The sequence below is a fragment of the Ooceraea biroi genome, chromosome 13 (genome assembly GCF_003672135.1).
Source record: "Ooceraea biroi isolate clonal line C1 chromosome 13, Obir_v5.4, whole genome shotgun sequence".
Taxonomy (NCBI): Eukaryota; Metazoa; Arthropoda; class Insecta; order Hymenoptera; family Formicidae; genus Ooceraea; species Ooceraea biroi.
This window is the reverse complement of record NC_039518.1, coordinates 8998351-9020368: the sequence shown is the minus strand read 5'-3', so window position 1 is coordinate 9020368 and position 22018 is coordinate 8998351. Positions and strand designations below refer to the sequence as shown.

The 22018-nt window shown below is 39.0% G+C and overlaps 3 protein-coding genes and 2 long non-coding RNA genes across 6 annotated transcripts in view; 3 read left to right on the top strand and 2 right to left on the bottom strand.

Moving 5' to 3' along the window:
• The first annotated feature begins 73 nt into the window (after positions 1–73).
• On the top strand, positions 74–4975 carry LOC109611410. The gene is made up of 3 exons (XR_002193789.2): positions 74–243; positions 4446–4579; positions 4835–4975. It is a non-coding gene; the product is annotated as an uncharacterized LOC109611410 (long non-coding RNA).
• Positions 2014–10023, bottom strand: LOC105286100 (pre-rRNA-processing protein TSR1 homolog). The gene is made up of 13 exons (XM_026974545.1): positions 9805–10023; positions 9610–9717; positions 9108–9387; positions 8802–9030; positions 8470–8667; positions 4824–5069; positions 4591–4753; positions 4287–4487; positions 3905–4128; positions 2853–3113; positions 2651–2761; positions 2342–2549; positions 2014–2184 (listed from the first exon to the last, which is right to left on the bottom strand). The coding sequence occupies exons 2-13, from the start codon at positions 9713–9715 to the stop codon at positions 2060–2062; spliced, it is 2352 nt and encodes a 783-aa protein (XP_026830346.1). The 5' UTR covers positions 9716–9717; positions 9805–10023; the 3' UTR covers positions 2014–2059.
• On the top strand, positions 4964–8896 carry LOC113563208. Its single transcript, XR_003407358.1, has 3 exons — positions 4964–5095; positions 8579–8681; positions 8765–8896. It is a non-coding gene; the product is annotated as an uncharacterized LOC113563208 (long non-coding RNA).
• Positions 10024–11423: 1400 nt separating the features above from the next.
• LOC105286099 (THO complex subunit 6 homolog) lies at positions 11424–17342 on the top strand. Of its 2 annotated transcripts, none has more exons than XM_011350756.3 (6): positions 11424–11553; positions 11797–12025; positions 12192–12419; positions 12657–12824; positions 12916–13078; positions 16834–17342. In XM_011350756.3, the coding sequence occupies exons 2-6, from the start codon at positions 11910–11912 to the stop codon at positions 17152–17154; spliced, it is 996 nt and encodes a 331-aa protein (XP_011349058.1). In that variant the 5' UTR covers positions 11424–11553; positions 11797–11909; the 3' UTR covers positions 17155–17342. The 2 variants fall into 2 exon arrangements, with proteins under 2 accessions (XP_011349058.1, XP_011349059.1); XM_011350757.3 differs by having other exon boundaries at positions 11425–11553; positions 11891–12025; positions 16834–17154.
• Positions 17297–22018, bottom strand: part of LOC105286101 — a 34895-nt gene continuing 30173 nt past the window's right edge. Inside the window, exons 5-7 of the mRNA XM_026974601.1 lie at positions 21582–21854; positions 18623–18896; positions 17297–18549 (exon numbers count right to left, since the gene is read on the bottom strand). Coding sequence (XP_026830402.1) covers positions 18194–18549; positions 18623–18896; positions 21582–21854 — 903 coding nt within the window. The 3' untranslated portion in view covers positions 17297–18193. The remainder of the gene's footprint in view (positions 18550–18622; positions 18897–21581; positions 21855–22018) is intronic.

Here is a 22018-nt window from a genome sequence, read left to right as displayed (position 1 = left end):
ATTTTTGCGTTCCACCATCCCCGCGCCCCCTCGTGAAACAGGGCGCCGCGGCATTACGCTCGCGTTGCGTCACGCGTTCTCGCTCGTGACGAAATTTTAACCCGACAGCTCGCGCACGGCAAGTCGAACACGTGCGCGCGAGCTGCGCGATCTACGGGGTGTTGCGATCGCGCACGTTTTGCAGCAGTGCGATTTTCGCGACGTTCGCTAGCCGCATTTCTCTCTCCTGTCGGGATATTGCACGTATGTACAATCGTTTTATTTGCTATAAAATAAGAAAAGTGCAGTTGTAAAAAAGAAGGTGCAGATAATTCATAAACATTTGTCTTGGTTGTTTAATCATTTGTACTCGATCGGTCTGTGTCTATCAGTTTTATGCTAGAGAGGAACTTGGTCAGCTACAGGAGTGACGATTTCCTTTTTAGATTAACCTAAGATTGTAATATAATGAACATTCTATTAATATATTAACCTTCATATACAGGGTGTTTCCTCTAACTGTAGCACTTAGAATATCTCTGCTTCCTTTGATGATATGAAAAAGTCAAAGGACGAAAATTGTTCGATTCAAAGAGACTAGTACTCCGGTAAGAAAATAATTTTTTTTAATGTGACCTTTCACAAGATATCAAGGTCATCAACATTTTTTTAAACGAGATGGTATATTTTCCTTAACGAAATGATGTAGCTTGTAAAAAAACAAATTCAACCGTACAGAATATGTTGACCTTCAAATGACTTTGAACCACAAAAATCACGTTTAGGAAAAGAAACTCTATTGTATGTATAACTACAAAGATATACCTTTTTTACAGATGTTCGAAATGATCACCGTTTACTTCCATACACTTTCGAATTCGATGAATAAACGATTGTTTTACGTTTTTCAGAGATTCCGGAGTAATTGCGGTGCACGCACGCTGAATTCTTTCTCGCATATCTTCAGGTGTTGTCGGAATATCGCGATAAACTTCATTTTTTAGGTGCCCCCAAAGAAAAAAATCAAGAGGCGTAAGATCTGGTGATCGAGCCGGCCAAGAAATTCTTCCACCACGTCCGATCCAGCGATCAGGAAATGATTCGTTGAGTATGTTCCGTGCAAATGAAGTTTATCGCGATATTCCGACAACACCTGGAGATATGCGAGAAAGAATTCAGCGTGCGTGCACCGCAATTACTCCGGAATCTCTCAAAAACGTAAAACAATCGTTTATTCATCGAAAGTGTATGGAAGTAAACGGTGATCATTTCGAACATCTGTAAAAAAGGTATATCTTTGTAGTTATACATACAATAAATAGAGTTTCTTTTCCTAAACGTGATTTTTGTGGTTCAAAGTCATTTGAAGGTCAACGTATTCTGTATGGTTGAATTTGTTTTTTTACAAGCTACATCATTTCGTTAAGGAAAATATACCATCTCATTTAAAAAAATGTTCATGACCTTGATATCTTGTGAAAGGTCACATTAAAAAAAATAATTTTCTTACCAGAGTACTAGTCTCTTTGAATCGAACAATTTTCGTCCTTTGACTTTTTTCATATCATCAAAGGAAGCAGAGATATTCTAAGTGCTACAGTTAGAGGAAACACCCTGTATAGCTAAAGAAAAAGAGTTTATTCTATTTGCCGCTAAGTCGTGTTTTTAAGTGCTATTTAAAAACAAAAAATTTGCCTTAATTACTCAGTTGTATCATCTCGATTTAAAATTTGCATTAGCAGAGTAGCGCCTCAGCGGGTTTTGTTGAAATTAAAATTCACGCAACTCGCGTTAGTCGCTGAATAACTGCTCGTTCAATGAATCATGTTCTCGAATCACTAGGTTTGTTCTTTTTCACTGCACTTCTGAACTAATGCAATAAGTTAGAATGAAAGAAATTTGTTTCACTCTAACTTATTGCGCTAGTTCAAAAGTGCAGCGATAAAGAACAAACTTATTGTTCTTTCTACAAAACTATAAACACAGTTGTGCCTAATACATTTTAGCAAGTGGATTGATAACGTATAATAAATGTAAATGTATAAGATATATATAATATTTTGCAATAATTTGAATAGAATTACATGATTGTATGCAATGGCTCATATGACCATTTAGGGAAAACTCGTTTGTACAGGTTCATTAGCACTGTGTCTTGCGATTTCAGCTGTCCGTTGAAGATACACTTCATGTGACCATGTGTGCCTGTAAGGAATCATGAATACGTCTAATGATACATCTAAATATTACAAAAATAGTAGCAAATATAAAGTAAACATAAAAGGAGTTTGTTTGAAAATTACACATCACAAATATTAATCAAACACAAAGAAGATTTGCTTGAAAATAATTGATCGCTCACCAAGAGGTTCCTTTATGTGGCCTCTGCGTCCATATTTCGTCCTCAATTGAATAGGCTTGAACCATTCGATGTCCTCGCGATGGAAGAACATGAAACGCACCACCACCGATCTCTTATTCACCTTATATGGATGGCCGCTCAGAACGACTCGTTTCAGGACGACTCTGTTGGGATCGGAAGACAGAACGCTTCCGGTTGCGATCAATTCCTAAAATAATCCCCAATATTGTTATTTTTCTTTAATATCAGCATTATTTTCGTCAGGCAGTTTTAACGTAATATTGATGATAATATTAACGAAATACGTACGAGCTTGCCGTCCTGATTTTCGACATAACAGAGAATTGGACACGGTGAGAAAGTGACTGGCGCATACATGCTCGCCACGACGGTACTGTCAGGATGAAAGTATCTCTCGTACTAAAGAAAAAAATATTTATGAGATCTGCATATATATCATAAAATATATTTAATTACAAAAATATTAAATGAGAACCGTGTACATGATTACCTTATGCTTGGTGCCGTTCGTGTGTTGGCTGAATATCGGAGATGCCACGAATCGCCTGAATCCACACTGAAATATCAGTCTTTCCTTCGACTTGATCGGCTGCGCAGTACTATTCGAATGCTTCAACAAGACGTTCAGAAGGGACATCTTGCGCTCAAATTCGAGCAAGCCGACTACTATCAGCGGTTGAGTCCCAGTCGCGAACGTCTTGAAAACCTCTTTTTGCACCCGCGCAATGTAGATCTTGACGTACTGTCCCGGCTAAAATCGCACAAAACGTAAATAGTACACACTTAAGGGGGGAGCCTGCTTTAGAACGCTGAAAATAAGGTATATTTTACGAATTGTTTTTGGAGAAACTATACAGCGGATCGTTATAAAACTTTGATGCATTTATTAGTACATGTTTAAAGATAAAAAAAATTATTTTTGATTTGAATATATCGCCTGTAGAGGTCGTCCTGGAGAAATCTTAGTGCAGCCGCGTCGCCGGCATTGCAAATTGCTGAGCATTCTCCTGCCTCCAAATTTCGTCTGAACTGAAAAATTGAAATATGTTCTCGTTATTTATGAATTCCCATCGTCGATGAACCAGAGAGAAGAAAAAAGTTGAAAAGTGCCAAAATGGTGGAGCTTAGAACACAAAAGTACGATTTTTAGGCAAAGTTTTGGAACTTTTTCATGCAAAAATAATTGTTTAACTTAATGTTTTTATGAATATTAAAGGTTCATCGACGATGGGAATTCATAAATAACGAGAAAATATTTCAATTTTTCAGTTTGGATGAAATTTGGAGGCAGGAGAATGCTCACCAATTTACAATGCCTCCAGGACGACCTCTACAGGCGATATATTCAAATAAAAAAATAATTTTTTTATCTTTAAACATGTACTAATAAATGCATCAAAGTTTTATAATGATCCGCTGTATAGTTTCTACAAAAAAAATTCGTAAAATTATACCTCATTTTCAACGTTCTAAAGCAGGCTCCCCCCTTAATATGAAAGTTTGATGAAGACTGTAAGAGAGAATTTTTCCTGATCTGCATACCGTGACTCCTTCGATGTCCTCGATTTCTTTGTAAATGCGTTTTCGTCTGCGATTGTAGTCCGCGAACTCGATTATCCGGGCGTAATCAGTAGGAAGATTTTCCTTTACATCCCACGGACTCGTGCGAAACGATTCGAGACCGCGATATTTTTGAAATCTTACTTTAGCCAATACGCCGCCAGGAGTATCCACTTCATCCGGAAATTGTGCGTCCAATTTTGCTTCTACATATCATGAAACAATTGTTATTAGTACTACGATAATCGCAAAAATACGGTATGCGTATACGGAAGGAAAGCATTTATAAAATTATAACTTTAAGTCATGAAGAAGATACACATATTACGTAAAAATTTATGTTACACAGCCTATATACATTTACCTTTGAATTTTTCCATCGCTTGGTTCTCTTCAAGCACATCGATATCTCGATCGTAACGTTCACCATCCACTCCCGATTCTGATATCGTAATAGTTTCGTACTCTTCATCGTCTTCCAAGTCTTTGATACTGTCTACTTCAGATCTCACTTCCTCCATAGACACATCCTCGGACTCGTCCTCTGAACCTTCACCAAGACTTACTGAAAAAAAACAGAAATTTTTCAAGGAAACAAAGAAAAAAATCTGATCTAATTCAAAGGAGAAGAGAAGACAGGAGACAAAAGATAAGACGGTAAGAAATACCTCCATCTTCGTCTGGTATCCATGCAGCTTGATACTCTGACGTTCCTCGAGGTACAAGTTTGGTAATCTTTCTCTTTGCTACTGCTTCCGCCAATTCCTCCTCCGTGGGCCATGTTTGTTCGGCGTCCATTGGATCAGGAATACACTCACTCTCGAGAGATTCCTACAAGTTTTAACGTATTTTAAATATAAGCATAGTCGCATCGACCATACGCATTAGTATATATGGAAACCTGTTTTTCAGGATCCGGAAATTCGGTGCTTTTAATTCTTGGACAATCTTCTTGAATCTCCATTTGATCATCGCCGGAAGAACACCTTGCACGCTCAGCGTGTTCAATCGGATGCGGATCATCCAGTATTTCGATACGTGACATTTGATAGTCGCCGAAGCCCGGTATATGAACCAAGCCGTTAACCGATAGCGGCGTGCCTAGCAAATACCCGGTGACTGCGAGAGTTCCGGAATCAAGAGAGTCCTGCTTCGACGAAAAACAACCACATGGTTATTAAACATTGTGCTATTGATATGTAGATAACGCTTGGAATGTATTAGGGGTGTGATTTAGTTTTGAGGGTTTTTTTGCTCAAAAACGCATGTATTTAAATATGATAATGAATGAATACCTTAATCAAAATATTTTCCTTCCTTTTCTATAACTTTTTCCCATCTTTCTGGCAACAGATGGATTCCACCACGATGAAATGACTCTTCTTTTCAGTTGATCCATTCGTCGACGAATTTTCGCGCTTCTTCCAAATTATGAAAGTGTGTATCCTCTAAAGCGTGTTGCATCGACCGGAACAAATAATAATCGCATGGAGAATACGCGGGTGCGGTAAGACTTCCCATTCAAGCTCTAGTAGTGCTTGTTTCACTGATAACGCAACGTGAGGTCGAGCGTTGTCACGAAGAAGAATCACTTTCCGTCGTTTACTCGCAATTGGTGGTCGTTTTTGGTCCAATGCTTGCTTCAACTTGTACAATTGGTGTCGATAACGATCAGCCGTGACAGTCTCATGAGGATTTAACAGCTCATAGTACACTATCCCACCAAATACAGAGCATTACTTTTCAACCGTGAATATTGCGTCTCGGAGTGGATGTTGATGGTTCGCCTGGATCCACCCATGATTTTCTGCGTTTCGGATTATCAAAATAGATCCACTTTTCATCCCCAGTAACAATCCGAGACAAAAGACTCTTCTTTTTTGCCTGGCGATCAACGAAATGCAAATGTTCAACCGGTTCGCAATCGCACTTTCTGATAATTGATGTCGAACCCATTTCCCTTCTTTCTGAATTTTTCCCGTTTCATGTAAATGTTTGGTAACTGTTGTACGATCAACATTTAATGCTCTGGCAAGAGATGGATTCCACCACGATAAAATGACTCTTCTTTTCAGTTGATCCATTCGTCGACGAATTTTCGCGCTTCTTCCAAATTATGAAAGTGTGTATCCTCTAAAGCGCGTTGCATCGACCGGAACAAATAATAATCGCATGGAGAATACGCGGGGTGCGGTAAGACTTCCCATTCAAGCTCTAGTAGTGCTTGTTTCACTGATAACGCAACGTGAGGTCGAGCGTTGTCACGAAGAAGAATCACTTTCCGCCGTTTACTCGCAATTGGTGGTCGTTTTTGGTCCAATGCTTGCTTCGACTTGTACAATTGGTGTCGATAACGATCAGCCGTGACAGTCTCGTGCGGATTTAACAGCTCATAGTACACTATCCCACCAAATACAGAGCATTACTTTTCAACCGTGAATATTGCGTCTCGGAGTGGATGTTGATGGTTCGCCTGGATCCACCCATGATTTTCTGCGTTTCGGATTATCAAAATAGATCCACTTTTCATCCCCAGTAACAATCCGAGACAAAGGACTCTTCTTTTTTTGCCTGGCGATCAACGAAATGCAAATGTTCAACCGGTTCGCAATCGCACTTTCTGATAATTGATGTCGAACCCATTTCCCTTCTTTCTGAATTTTTCCCGTTTCATGTAAATGTTTGGTAACTGTTGTACGATCAACATTTAATGCTCTGGCAAGAGATGGATTCCACCACGATAAAATGACTCTTCTTTTCAGTTGATCCATTCGTCGACGAATTTTCGCGCTTCTTCGAAATTATGAAAGTGTGTATCCTCTAAAGCGCGTTGCATCGACCGGAACAAATAATAATCGCATGGAGAATACGCGGGGTGCGGTAAGACTTCCCATTCAAGCTCTAGTAGTGTTTGTTTCACTGATAACGCAACGTGAGGTCGAGCGTTGTCACGAAGAAGAATCACTTTCCGCCGTTTACTCGCAATTGGTGGTCGTTTTTGGTCCAATGCTTGCTTCGACTTGTACAATTGGTGTCGATAACGATCAGCCGTGACAGTCTCGTGCGGATTTAACAGCTCATAGTACACTATCCCACCAAATACAGAGCATTACTTTTCAACCGTGAATATTGCGTCTCGGAGTGGATGTTGATGGTTCGCCTGGATCCACCCATGATTTTCTGCGTTTCGGATTATCAAAATAGATCCACTTTTCATCCCCAGTAACAATCCGAGACAAAAGACTCTTCTTTTTTGCCTGGCGATCAACGAAATGCAAATGTTCAACCGGTTCGCAATGGCACTTTCCGGTAATTGATGTCGAACCCATTTCGCTTCTTTCTGAATTTTTCCCGTTTCATGTAAATGTTTGGTAACTGTTGTACGATCAACATTTAATGCTCTGGCAAGAGATGGATTCCACCACGATAAAATGACTCTTCTTTTCAGTTGATCCATTCGTCGACGAATTTTCGCGCTTCTTCGAAATTATGAAAGTGTGTATCCTCTAAAGCGCGTTGCATCGACCGGAACAAATAATAATCGCATGGAGAATACGCGGGGTGCGGTAAGACTTCCCATTCAAGCTCTAGTAGTGTTTGTTTCACTGATAACGCAACGTGAGGTCGAGCGTTGTCACGAAGAAGAATCACTTTCCGCCGTTTACTCGCAATTGGTGGTCGTTTTTGGTCCAATGCTTGCTTCGACTTGTACAATTGGTGTCGATAACGATCAGCCGTGACAGTCTCGTGCGGATTTAACAGCTCATAGTACACTATCCCACCAAATACAGAGCATTACTTTTCAACCGTGAATATTGCGTCTCGGAGTGGATGTTGATGGTTCGCCTGGATCCACCCATGATTTTCTGCGTTTCGGATTATCAAAATAGATCCACTTTTCATCCCCAGTAACAATCCGAGACAAAGGACTCTTCTTTTTTTGCCTGGCGATCAACGAAATGCAAATGTTCAACCGGTTCGCAATCGCACTTTCCGATAATTCATGTCGAACCCATTTCGCTTCTTTCTGAATTTTTCCCGTTTCATGTAAATGTTTGGTAACTGTTGTTCGATCAACATTTAATGCTCTGGCAAGTTCTGAAGTGGATTGTGTTGGATTGTCGTGCAATAATGCTTGCAAATCTGCATTTTCAAGCTTTCTTGGTTGTCCCGAGCGTTCTTTGTCCTTCACATCAGTATCGCCACTTTTAAAGCGTCTAAACCAGTATTCACGCGTCTTAATTGATGGGGCAGAATGACCATAAGTTTCCACAAGAATTCTATAACCGTCAGCCGCAGTTTTCTTTTGATTAAAAAACAAAAGCAACGCATGTCGAAAATGCTCTTTCGGATTTTTACGATGATATAAACACGACTGTTATTGCATCTATTGCTATAATGCTACTAAATGTCATGGATAATGTCAACACTGTAAGAAACAACAGTTATCGGAAACAGCTATTGGAACAAGCTGACACTACAGCCGTCTGTTGTAAAACCCTCAAAACTAAATCACACTCCTAATAATATTTAAATACAATACGTACCCCATCGCATTCAAAAGCGAGTTCTTCGGCCAAGAGATGCGGCCTTATATTTCTATAAAACACGCTTCTTTGTTTCTGTGATCCCGCACGACGCAACATGTTCAAACAGTCCGCTGCAGTATCCAGTTCAAGAACTTTTTCTTCAGGGAGCCACTTTGTAATCGCACGTTGCACGGATTGTTTGTACTCCTGACGTTTCTATCGTGTGAAAAGTAATAATTAATCAAACAAATATTTTGTACTTCAATAATATTGTTTAAAGCAAAGTTTACAGTGAAGAATAATTTCTTCTCAGAAATTTTAAACACGCTATCACGTAACACTGCACTTACTTTAATATGAAGTTTTTGGATGTCGTGTACTGCCACTATGGTAGCGGGTAAGCCTTGAGCGAGGCAAGACACGATGACTTCCTTACCCCAATCGTCTATGATTTCTTTCTCTTTCGTGGCGGAAGTTACAAAGACGACGGTGGTAGCAACTTTTACTGCGTCCAAAGTGGCAAAAATGTTATCCTTCGGTGGAGCAAAGACCGAAAAGCGCTGTTTCAGGTGTGGAATACTACATGTGAAATTAAGATATCGATAAATTATCTTTTCGATTTATCTTTCAATAATAAAACTTTTCTTGCAGCTTACCCTATGTGCGTGACCAGTCCGCATGGACTGCTAGTGATGTGAGCGTTCTCATGGACATTATTTATATTAGAAATAACATCCTGTATATCTATGTCATATTGTAAAGGTATGATGCAGATGAGAACTGGTGCAGAGTGAGCACTGCCAATGTTCCTTTTTTGTGCTACTACTTCTTCACGTTTCTTCTTTCTGATTTGTATCAGAAGATTCTTACGAGCTTGCTTATTGAGACCTTTCTTACTACTATGCTTCAAAGATGTTTTGATAACATTTTGTTTACCTATGGAAGAAAATCGTATAATTTTAGGAACACAGATGCGTCTGTTAGTAGAAAAAGTTGATAAGAAAATAAGTTACTCGTAACATTTTAAAATCTTAATTCAACCAAATAAAAATGAGAATTGTTATACTTTCCCATGATATTACATATATATCTTTATTACATATGTTACATATATATCTTATAGGAATTTTGGATCATATGTATAAGAAATCCATTTACCTTTCGCCTCACTGTTAATGGCACTTTTGCTACGGTGTCTTCCGGTTTTATGTGCTTTGTTGGATTGTTTAAGAGAACCCGGTCGATGCGTCTCCTGCTTAGCCATAACTATAACAAATTTTCGAAAGAATAATAACTGCCATGCAATAGATGATATCTGGGAAAATACATCAAACAAATAAAATCTGCTTTTACTTTTTGGTTTTTAATAGATGTCCGTTTCTTCTGTGATATAATATCACGTTTTGTCCTCACTTTCTAACTCCTACACGTGCATTTCTGAAATCTAACCTAATCATTCAATCACGATACGCACACATCAAACAACGAGGTAATGTGACGAAAATAAAATGCATAAATGCACATGCGCGAAATAAGGAAATTGCCCAGCGCTATTCAAGTTCTCTTGCTTTCTCCCTCTTTCTTCTATACGCTCCACTTTTGTCATTCTCCAACCAGAGAGAAACCTCAGAGCGGCCACCAGCCTCCACGGGCACATTTCCTGACGTTCGACGCGCCGCCTGACAAAGTCGACGTGAACTAGTTCGTTACGCTCGGTAATGATACATGATTCGTGTCCAAACTATTCACTAGGAAGCTTTCCCATGTAAACTCTACTTTCGAACGAGTCATAGTGCGTTCGAAAGGGAAGGTAAAAATATTAATGTCGTGTTCGAGGGTTTGGGTGTATGAGCCTTGGTTTCGGAGAAATTTACATCTAAAAGTGAGCATTTTCCAGCGGTACTAAAAGTACCATGAATAGCTACAATTTGGCGTGAAGCGCGGTGGTCTAGTGGCTAAGCGCGAGACTAGTGTTTTGCCATCCGCGCAAGTTGGGTTCGAGACCGAGTTGTGATAATTTTTTTTCTTCGGATTTTTGTTTCTTTGTGTTTGCATTATATTTTTTTATTATGTAAATAATGATTTATTATGTTTTATTATATTTTGGAGGTATACGTATATGTATAATGAGACATAAACATATACATTTAACATTTGTAAACTTTTTATTTATTTATATAGTTTGTATACTGTCGAGTGTTTATTTATTATAAAATTCTGACTCATTAAAAAAAAAAGTGTCACAACCTCTGTGCCTATGACTGTACAGTGTTGCGGATGAAAATTTATATAAAAGCATTATGCTTTTATATAAATTTTCATCCGCAACACTGTACAGTTATGTCAGAATTTTATAATAAATAAACACTCGACAGTATACAAACTATATAAATAAATAAAAAGTTTACAAATGTTAAATGTATATGTTTATGTCTCATTATATACGTATACCTCCAAAATATTATGTAAATAATGATTTATTATGTACATAATAAAAAAAATAATGCAAACACAAAGAAACAAATATCCGAAAAAAAAATTATCACAACTCGGTCTCGAACCCAACTTGCGCGGATGGCAAAATACGAGTCTCGCGCTTAGCCACTGGACCACCGCGCTTCACGCCCAATTGTAGCTATTCATGGTACTTTCCGTACCGCTGGAAAATGCTCACTTTTAGATGTAAATTTCTCCGAAACCAAGGCTCATACACCCAAACCCTCGAAAACGACATTAATATTTTTACCTTCCCTTTCGAACGCACTATGACTCGTTCGAAAGTAGAGTTTACATGGGAAAGCTTCCTAGTGAATAGTTTGGACACGAATCATGTATCATTACCGAGCGTAACGAACTAGTTCACGTCGACTTTGTCAGGCGGCGCCAAACGTCAGGAGGCTGGTGGCCGCTCTCAGGTTTCTCTCTGCTCCAACTCAAAAATTAGTTGCATAAACTTCCGCTACGCGACTCTACTATCGCTTCTTGAAACGTGAGGTAGTAGTACGACTCAACGACGAGTCAGATGTAATTTTGTTTTCAATAGTGTAGCTCAACGATAAATTAGATGAACTTCTTTTTCGGATAAAATAATTCGACAGCAAGGTAAAATTTGTTTTCTGCATTTCTTATTTAATGTTTCTATTTATGAAGAAATCCAGTTGCTTTATAGTTGCATCTGTAATGTCTATATCTGTAGAAGAATTATAAAGCCATTTGTAATTTTAAATTTCGAGCTTATTGCGTCGAGGTTATGTTTTGCTTTTAATTTTCCCGGGCTTCCACTTTTGCATGCAGATACTATTTATTAAAATCTGTGAAATAATCTTTTGTTATCGTTTTATGCAGGCTGAATTTTTCTGATGTAAAATGGTTTTGTCGTGAAGTGTATACTGACTTCATTCACATCAATAATCTCTGTATTCTTTGTGTGAACAATCAGTTGACAAGTTTCTGAAAAGATGACAGAAATCAAGGATAAAAAATTACTTTACAACACCGTACTATCGCAGACATTTTCACCCGATGGAAATTATCTTCTAGCTGGGAATATTTATGGGAATGTGTCAACGTTTGAGTAAGCAATTCTTTTACGATATACATGATACATTTACTAAACTGTATATTAATAATGAATCTCATGAGTATAATAAATTAGTATCATGTGCACTGTTATTTCTATAAGCTAAAATAATTTATATAATTTGCAAGTTAATTAATTTATCAACTTTATTGAATTACAGTCTGTCAAAGGTCTTAGGACCTAGCAAGATAGAAGAGAATGATGTACAAGGGCCCAGTTATTGTTTTACTGCTCACGCTGATCAAGAAGTTGCGTGTATGCTTTCCGTGGAGAATTTTCTTGTGACGGGAACACGCGGCGAAATATCAGGATGGGATTGGAAGATGGTGACTTCAAGCAAAGCTCCCAAAACTAAAGTTTCTTGGAACATACAAATTCCCGCCAATAAGTAAGCAAAAGTGAATGAATCTAGCTAGCAAAGTAAAATCTTATAATTGCCATCATATTCTGTCGTTTAATTATTATATTAATTAATTGTCCTAACATATACATTTCTTTCATAAGTATTAAATTATACTCAAACATAAGTTATTCAGGAGTAACACAATAAAAATTATAGAACATTAATAATATTTTAAAACATTAATAACAGTCTTCTTATCGCTGCATCTGTATTTCTTCTCAGAGACAGTTATGACAAGCCAGATGTAAATTGCATGGTGTATTCGAAAGCAAATCACGTGCTCTATGCTGGTTGTGGAGATAATAATATATACATCATAAGCTTGGAGGACGGAAAAATACTAAGAACCATGCAAGGACACACCGATTATATCCACTCTCTTGCCACAATGTAATTATCAAATACTCATGCCAAAAATGTTGCAAAAGGATATTAATATTTTCTGATTTTCTAGATAATTTAAGAGTTTTGTCAATTTTAGAGATAATCAACTTGCATCCTGCGGCGAGGATGGCTCCGTGAGAATGTGGGACCTACGCAAGAGGGAGAATACTAATATACTGACGCCGCACTTGGTGGACAAGGTCGCTCGACCGCGCTTCGGAAAGTGGATCGGCGCGGTTGATTTTACAGAGGATTGGCTGGTACGTAATAAATATCTTCGAAATTTTGCGAAATGTTTGTAGGAATCTAATCTACGATTTAATTCAACCAAGAATATTCCGTGCGATACCTTGCAATTGATTTAACGTTCAATTTCACTCGATAATATTGGGTTGTTCGGGAAGTTATTTCGTTTTTTCAAGGAAAAATGAAGGGCGGTTTTTTCATATTTAGAATTAATTTTATTCAGTGATGTATTGGCCATTTTGTTCCACTACCTTTCGCCATATTTCTGGCAACTTTAAGATTCCACACTCATAGAAGTCCTTCTCCTTATTGACAAAAAATTGAAGCAAGTGATTTTTGACGCCTTCATTTGAATCGAAGTTTACATTGTTCAAAGAATTTTGTAGAAACCGGAACAAATGGTAATCGGATGGTGCCAGACCAGGGGAGTATGGTGGGTGTGGTAGCACATCCCATCCAAGCTGTAAAAGCTTCTGGCGAGTGACCAAACTTGTGTGTGGTCTGGCATTGTCGTGAACGAATACGACACCTTTCCTATTCGCCAATTCTGGTCGCTTCTGCTTCATGGCAGCATCCAATTCATCCAGCTGACGACAATACACTTTCGAATCAATCGTCTGGTTGCTTGGTAGTAGCTCGAAAAATACGATTCCCTTCCAATCCCACCATACAGAAAGCATCATCTTCTTTTGATGAATATCTGCCTTGGATGTCGATTGAGCAGGTTCATCTTGCCTGGACCATGATCGTTTTCGCTTAACATTGTTGTAAAAAATCCATTTTTCATCTCCAATTATGATTTGCTTCAAAAATGGTTCATTTTCTTCACGTTTCAACAATGAATCGCAGATGGTAATGCGTCGAATCAAGTCAATTTCCTTTTGAATTGTGTGGAACCCAAATATCGAGCTTTGAAACGAATCCAAGGCGTTTCAAGTGATCGTAAACGGTCGAATTCGATAAATTTAACTTTTCAGCAATTTCGCGTGTTGTTATGCGACGGTTTGCATCAACCAGAGCCTTTATTTTCTTGTCATCAGCTTTAATTGGCCGACCTGAACGTGGTGCATCTTTCAAATCGAAATTTCCAGTACGAAATTTCGAAAACCAATTCTGACACTGACGTTCACTCAAACATCTTCTCCGTACACGGCACACAATTTTTTTCTCGCTTGCACTGCATTTTTACCCTTTCGGTAGTAAAAAAGGCAAAATATTACGAAAACGCTCACTTTGATTTTCCATGTTTGATGTGATGCCAAACAAAAATTACTTGACAGATCGCAACACAATAAGATACTATTGGGTTGTTCGGAAAGTTATTTCGTTTTTTCAAGGAAAAATGAAAGGCGGTTTTTTCATATTTAGAATAAATTTTATTCAGTGATGTATTGGCCATTTTGTTCCACTACCTTTCGCCATATTTCTGGCAACTTTAAGATTCCACGCTCATAGAAGTCCTTCTCCTTATTGACAAAAAATTGAAGCAAGTGATTTTTGACGCCTTCATTTGAATCGAAGTTTACATTGTTCGAAGAATTTTGTAGAAACCGGAACAAATGGTAATCGGATGGTGCCAGACCAGGGGAGTATGGTGGGTGTGGTAGCACATCCCATCCAAGCTGTAAAAGCTTCTGGCGAGTGACCAAACTTGCGTGTGGTCTGGCATTGTCGTGATGGAATACGACACCTGTCCTATTCGTCAATTCCGGTCGCTTCTGCTTCATGACAGCATCCAATTCATCCAGCTGACGACAATACACTTTCGAATCAATCGTCTGGTTGCTTGGTAGTAGCTCGAAAAATACGATTCCCTTCCAATCCCACCATACAGAAAGCATCATCTTCTTTTGATGAATATCTGCCTTGGATGTCGATTGAGCAGGTTCATCTTGCCTGGACCATGATCGTTTTCGCTTAACATTGTTGTAAACAATCCATTTTTCATCTCCAGTTATGATTCGCTTCAAAAATGGTTCATTTTCTTCACGTTTCAACAATGAATCACAGATGGTAATGCGTCGAATCAAGTCAATTTCCTTTTGAATTGTGTGGAACCCAAATATCGAGCTTTGAAACGAATCCAAGGCGTTTCAAGTGATCGTAAACGGTCGAATTCGATAAATTTAACTTTTCAGCAATTTCGCGTGTTGTTATGCGACGGTTTGCATCCACCAGAGCCTTTATTTTCTTGTCATCAGCTTTAATTGGCCGACCTGAACGTGGTGCATCTTTCAAATCGAAATTTCCAGTACGAAATTTCGAAAACCAATTCTGACACTGACGTTCACTCAAACATCTTCTCCGTACACGGCACACAATTTTTTTCTCGCTTGCACTGCATTTTTACCCTTTCGGTAGTAAAAAAGGCAAAATATTACGAAAACGCTCACTTTGATTTTCCATGTTTGATGTGATGCCAAACAAAAATTACTTGACAGATCGCAACACAATAAGATACTATTGGGTTGTTCGGAAAGTTATTTCGTTTTTTCAAGGAAAAATGAAAGGCGGTTTTTTCATATTTAGAATAAATTTTATTCAGTGATGTATTGGCCATTTTGTTCCACTACCTTTCGCCATATTTCTGGCAACTTTAAGATTCCACGCTCATAGAAGTCCTTCTCCTTATTGACAAAAAATTGAAGCAAGTGATTTTTGACGCCTTCATTTGAATCGAAGTTTACATTGTTCGAAGAATTTTGTAGAAACCGGAACAAATGGTAATCGGATGGTGCCAGACCAGGGGAGTATGGTGGGTGTGGTAGCACATCCCATCCAAGCTGTAAAAGCTTCTGGCGAGTGACCAAACTTGCGTGTGGTCTGGCATTGTCGTGATGGAATACGACACCTGTCCTATTCGTCAATTCCGGTCGCTTCTGCTTCATGACAGCATCCAATTCATCCAGCTGACGACAATACACTTTCGAATCAATCGTCTGGTTGCTTGGTAGTAGCTCGAAAAATGCGATTCCCTTCCAATCCCACCATACAGAAAGCATGATCTTTTGATGAATATCTGCCTTGGATGTCGATTGAGCAGGTTCATCTTGCCTGGACCATGATCGTTTTCGCTTAACATTGTTGTAAACAATCCATTTTTCATCTCCAGTTATGATTCGCTTCAAAAATGGTTCATTTTCTTCACGTTTCAACAATGAATCACAGATGGTAATGCGTCGAATCAAGTCAATTTCCTTTAAATTGTGTGGAACCCAAATATCGAGCTTTGAAACGAATCCAAGGCGTTTCAAGTGATCGTAAACGGTCGAATTCGATAAATTTAACTTTTCAGCAATTTCGCGTGTTGTTATGCGACGGTTTGCATCGACCAGAGCCTTATTTTCTCGTCATCAGCTTTAATTGGCCGACCTGAACGTGGCGCATCTTTCAAATCGAAATTTCCAGTACGAAATTTCGAAAACCAATTCTGACACTGACGTTCACTCAAACATCTTCTCCGTACACGGCACACAATTTTTTTCTCGCTTGCACTGCATTTTTACCCTTTCGGTAGTAAAAAAAGCAAAATATTACGAAAACGCTCACTTTGATTTTCCATGTTTGATGTGATGCCAAACAAAAATTACTCGACAGATCGCAACACAATAAGATACTAAATGACGTCTGAAATGTCAGTTGTCAAAATATAAAACGAATTTGTCGCTTAGAGTAAGGTTAAGTATCGAGGAACGCGACTAACGACATCTCTTTGTGAAAAACGAAATTACTTTCCGAACAACCCAATAATTTGAGATAACAATTCTAGCTGTGCGGCGGCGGGCCCAGTCTGTCGTTGTGGCACGTGCGAACGATGGAGGCGGCGACGATCTTCGATCTGGCCGATCAGGGGATCCATGTCGCGGAAATCTACGAGGACCGCGTGATTGCCGGCGGCGTGGCCGGTCACGTTCATCACATGACGTATCAGGGTGAAGTCCTGGCCAAAGTACCCACTTCCAGTCTTACAACGTACAGCATAGTGCACCAAGAGTCGCCGCACAAGGTGTTGAGTATGGCCGGATCTTCGAACTACATCGATATCAGCACGAACTTCAACTATCGCGAAATGTCGGTCAAGTTCGCGTGATTTTTCGTACTTATCCGTGCTAATGATCGCGTACGCAATATCGGACGATTGTAAAAGTGTGGGAATATTGATATTCTCAAAGAAGATCTTCAATAAATTGAGTCAGTGGAGTGGGTCTGATTGCTAGAGAAAAACAATGTGATTCTTTAATAAATATATTAATTAATAAAGTATACATATTTTCTTTCGTACGATGGCGATTCTTCTTTTGTACAAATATACAAATATACGATTTATATGTGTAATTTCCACAGCAAAATGTAGACGATCTTCATGAAATGGCCGCGTATAAAGTATTAATTTTTGAAATTCTTTCAATCCAGAATTCTATTTGAATTTTTCTCTTGATCAAACGCATGGAGTATGAAATACTGCAAGAAGGAGCAGCCAAATAAATATTAAGCAAAATGTTGTAAATATATGTTGACGGAATCTTACATTAAGATTCGGACGAAACGTAACACGATATTATATTTGTATCAATAAGATAATACAATTTAATTTAATTTAAATGTCGACTTGCGGGTAAATTTTTAATTCAACTTAATTGCATTAATTTAAAGACAGCCATTTTTTAAATGAAATTTGTGACGCGATGGATTGACGAAGTAAGCTTTTAAATATACCTAAATAAGTTAAATTTTATATTATAAATTAAATACAAAACGCTAGTTGTTTTCTTTTTTATCAGTGGTATATCGATACGTTAAATATAGATTAAATTATGTTACAAGACTCAAACTGATATCGCAATCTCATGGTATATCATCATAGATTCATTCTTGAAATAAATCACTTGTCTTTTACTTCTATCTTGGGACATTTTGAAACTTCTGTTGAACATTATAAAAAATCGAAAGTTGTATTATTCGTGTTATATCAAAATTATTTTATCTGAAACAAAATTCGCTTCCAAAAGCTTTATCGCAGATATTTAATATTTAATAATTATAATAGTATTATTCGCAGAGGATGCGATATCATCTCTTCATGAGTAGTTTAATGTATCGAGGGCTTGCGCCTCCAGTCTCGAGGATGGTCAGAGAAAGCCGTGACCGGCGATGACCGCGGGGATGAATCCTTCCCTGCCGTCTCTGGAACGCACCCAGAACCAGTCGCTCACTTGGTCGCTGAGCAGGGCGACCACGTCGCCCTTTGAGACGGTCAGGGCGTTCGCACCGCGCGCTTCGTAGTCACTCCTGATCACCAGCAACGTGTGTCGCGAACCTTTCGTGCGCGCGTTCGCCGCCGCCCTTAAATATAGCCGATCGACGCTACGCTCGCCGCACGCTGATACTGCATCCCTCGAACTCCGTCTTATCCTGCCACTGCGCCCGCGACTCGCCCCGCACTCCGACCTGGTGTCCCGAAGCTTCTCGGTGTCTGTCATGTTCCCTTGAAAAGAATGGAAAGGATAATAAAGATTACCGAGGTCTTCCTTCCATTTTGGAAGAGAAATTTCACTCACCGAGAGGCCGTGGAAAAACATCGGTGGAGTCCTCCCAGCAGGGACCACGCGTGGGTTGCGGTAAGATCCCCAGAGGCAAACAGGCAGCGTAGCCAACGTAGCCCTCCTGGCCGTGGGGCGTTTGCACGTATAGCCAAGTCTGGTTCTTGAAGACAGCGTTCACCACTGTGCCCAGAGGAAGGGCCATCTCGTCTTGAGTGCCACCTTGAGTCTGATACAACACTGAAGGAAAAGACAAGACGACTGGGATGTTCGCCGGTCTCTCTATGGAGGCCTAAAATTGCAATTGTTCTTTAATTGTATATATGTATATATATTCTCTATACTTGCTTTATCTTTCATCTAGATCTAGATTTTATATACATTTTAAATAGCTCTGATTTTTTAAAAACTATTGGGTCGTCCGGAAAGTTCGTGCCGATTTTGAAGGAAAATTCAAAGGCAACATTTTTTTATGTCGATAAATATTTATTGACTTATGTGTGCACCGTTTTGTTTCACAACCTTTGTCCATCTTTCACGCAACTGGAAGATTCCATTCTCCCAGAACTTCTTAGGTTTCTCGGCGAAAAACTCCTCAAGGTGGTTTTTTATGTCGATCAAAGAGTTGAAGTTCTTGCCGCTAAGATAATTTTGCAAAGACCTAAATAAGTGAAAGTCTGAAGGTGCAATGTCTGGTGAATACGGTGGGTGAGGTGGCACACCCCAGCCAAACTCCAACAATTTTTGTCGGGTAGTCAAAGAAACATGAGGTCTGGCATTGTCCTGATGGAACACGACGCCCTTCCTATTGGCTAATTCTGGACGTTTTTCCTGAATCGTTGTCTTTAATTCGTCCAGTTGCGAGCAGTACTTATCTGCATTTATCGTTTGGTTGTGTGGTAGGAGCTCATAATATAGGATTCCTTTCCAATCCCACCAGACACAGAGCATGACTTTTTTTGGATGAAGGCCGGCTTTCGGAGTGGTTAATGCTGGTTCATTTCGCTTACCCCAGGATCTTTTTCGTTCTACATTGTTGTAAATGATCCATTTTTCGTCACCCGTCACTAATTGCTTCAAAAATGGTACGTTTTCGTTGCGCTTGTACAGCGAGTCGCAGATGGAAATGCGATCCATTAAATTTTTTCGGCCAAATTATGCGGAACCCATACGTCATAGCGACTTACGTAACCAAGCTTCACTACATGATCGTGGACAGTGGTTTTCGATATTTTCAGTATCTCTGCTAATTCACGTGTCGTGTAGCGCGGGTTATTCTCGATCAGTGTCTTGATTTGGTCATCATCAGTAGTAGAGGGTCTGCCCGAGCGTTCTTGGTCTTTAAGGTTAAAATCACCAGCTCTAAACTTAGCGAACCACTTACGTACGGTTCTTTCAGCTAAAGCGCCTTCTCCGTAAACAGAACATATCGAATTTGTTGCTTGTGGGGCATTTTTGCCTTTCCGGTAATAGAAAAGCATCAAGTGTCTAAAATGTTCTTTGTTTTCTTCCATCTTCAAAAGAGTACAAAACTGACACGAATCAATTTATCTGAAACAACTTGTTTCCTAAAGATGCGTTGAAATGTCACCTTTAAGCATATGTATTGGGTCGTCCGGAAAGTTCGTGCCGATTTTGAAGGAAAATTCAAAGGCAACATTTTTTTATGTCGATAAATATTTATTGACTTATGTGTGCACCGTTTTGTTTCACAACCTTTGTCCATCTTTCACGCAACTGGAAGATTCCATTCTCCCAGAACTTCTTAGGTTTCTCGGCGAAAAACTCCTCAAGGTGGTTTTTTATGTCGATCAAAGAGTTGAAGTTCTTGCCGCTAAGAGAATTTTGCAAAGACCTAAATAAGTGAAAGTCTGAAGGTGCAATGTCTGGTGAATACGGTGGGTGAGGTGGCACACCCCAGCCAAACTCCAACAATTTTTGTCGGGTAGTCAAAGAAACATGAGGTCTGGCATTGTCCTGATGGAACACGACGCCCTTCCTATTAGCTAATTCTGGACGTTTTTCCTGAATCGCTGTCTTTAATTCGTCCAGTTGCGAGCAGTACTTATCTGCATTTATCGTTTGGTTGTGTGGTAGGAGCTCATAATATAGGATTCCTTTCCAATCCCACCAGACACAGAGCATGACTTTTTTTGGATGAAGGCCGGCTTTCGGAGTGGTTAATGCTGGTTCATTTCGCTTACCCCAGGATCTTTTTCGTTCTACATTGTTGTAAATGATCCATTTTTCGTCACCCGTCACTAATTGCTTCAAAAATGGTACGTTTTCGTTGCGCTTGTACAGCGAGTCGCAGATGGAAATGCGATCCATTAAATTTTTTCGGCCAAATTATGCGGAACCCATACATCATAGCGACTTACGTAACCAAGCTTCACTACATGATCGTGGACAGTGGTTTTCGATATTTTCAGTATCTCTGCTAATTCACGTGTCGTGTAGCGCGGGTTATTCTCGATCAGTGTCTTGATTTGGTCATCATCAGTAGTAGAGGGTCTGCCCGAGCGTTCTTGGTCTTTAAGGTTAAAATCACCAGCTCTAAACTTAGCGAACCACTTACGTACGGTTCTTTCAGCTAAAGCGCCTTCTCCGTAAACAGAACATATCGAATTTGTTGCTTGTGGGGCATTTTTGCCTTTCCGGTAATAGAAAAGCATCAAGTGTCTAAAATGTTCTTTGTTTTCTTCCATCTTCAAAAGAGTACAAAACTGACACGAATCAATTTATCTGAAACAACTTGTTTCCTAAAGATGCGTTGAAATGTCACCTTTAAGCATATGTATATAAATCGTATGTTTTCAATAACATTGATATATTCAGACATGTTCCAACGCCATCTATTAAAAATCGGCACGAACTTTCCGGACGACCCAATATTATAGGAAATTTAATTATATTTTGTATCTTTAATTATTCATTAATACATGTGTGATATAGAGAAAATAAAGATGAAAAGTACCTTAGTCAAAAAAGCATCAAGATCGGCAATCTCGTAGCCGAATCTACTTGGTGGTCTAGGTTTATGTGAGCGTTTGGTCCGTCGGTGCCGATGTTTCTCCCGTCCGTTGGGTGTCGACGTTGACTCGCGAGATACCAAAGAGGGTTCGGACACGGCTCTTTTTACCTTTTCTTTCTCTTTTGAATCCTTTAGACCAACGAATTCCTTTTCGGAGTGCTTTTCCAGCGGACTCTCCAATCGCCTCTCGTTGCCAATCGTTTCTTTAGTGATGGTCTTTGAAAGAAATATTTAAAATAAGTAAAACAAGAATAAAAAATTAAAAAAGGAAAATTTGTAATTAATAAATATGTAACAATACAATCAACCTAATGCAAAACAGATCCTATAACAATATTTGTTAAATAATAAATTTCTACAATCAGATCTTCTAAATGTTT

Coding starts and splice junctions, on each gene's coding strand:
- LOC105286100 (XM_026974545.1), bottom strand. CDS start 9,715: ATGGCTAAGCAGGAGACGCATCGACCGGGTTCTCTTAAACAATCCAAC. Junction 8,668..8,801: donor TCCAAAAACTTCATATTAAA/GTAAGTGCAGTG, acceptor TTCACACGATAG/AAACGTCAGGAGTACAAACA. Junction 4,488..4,590: donor GATACCAGACGAAGATGGAG/GTATTTCTTACC, acceptor GTTTTTTTTCAG/TAAGTCTTGGTGAAGGTTCA.
- LOC105286099 (XM_011350756.3), top strand. CDS start 11,910: ATGACAGAAATCAAGGATAAAAAATTACTTTACAACACCGTACTATCG. Junction 12,420..12,656: donor ATACAAATTCCCGCCAATAA/GTAAGCAAAAGT, acceptor ATTTCTTCTCAG/AGACAGTTATGACAAGCCAG. Junction 12,825..12,915: donor ATCCACTCTCTTGCCACAAT/GTAATTATCAAA, acceptor TGTCAATTTTAG/AGATAATCAACTTGCATCCT.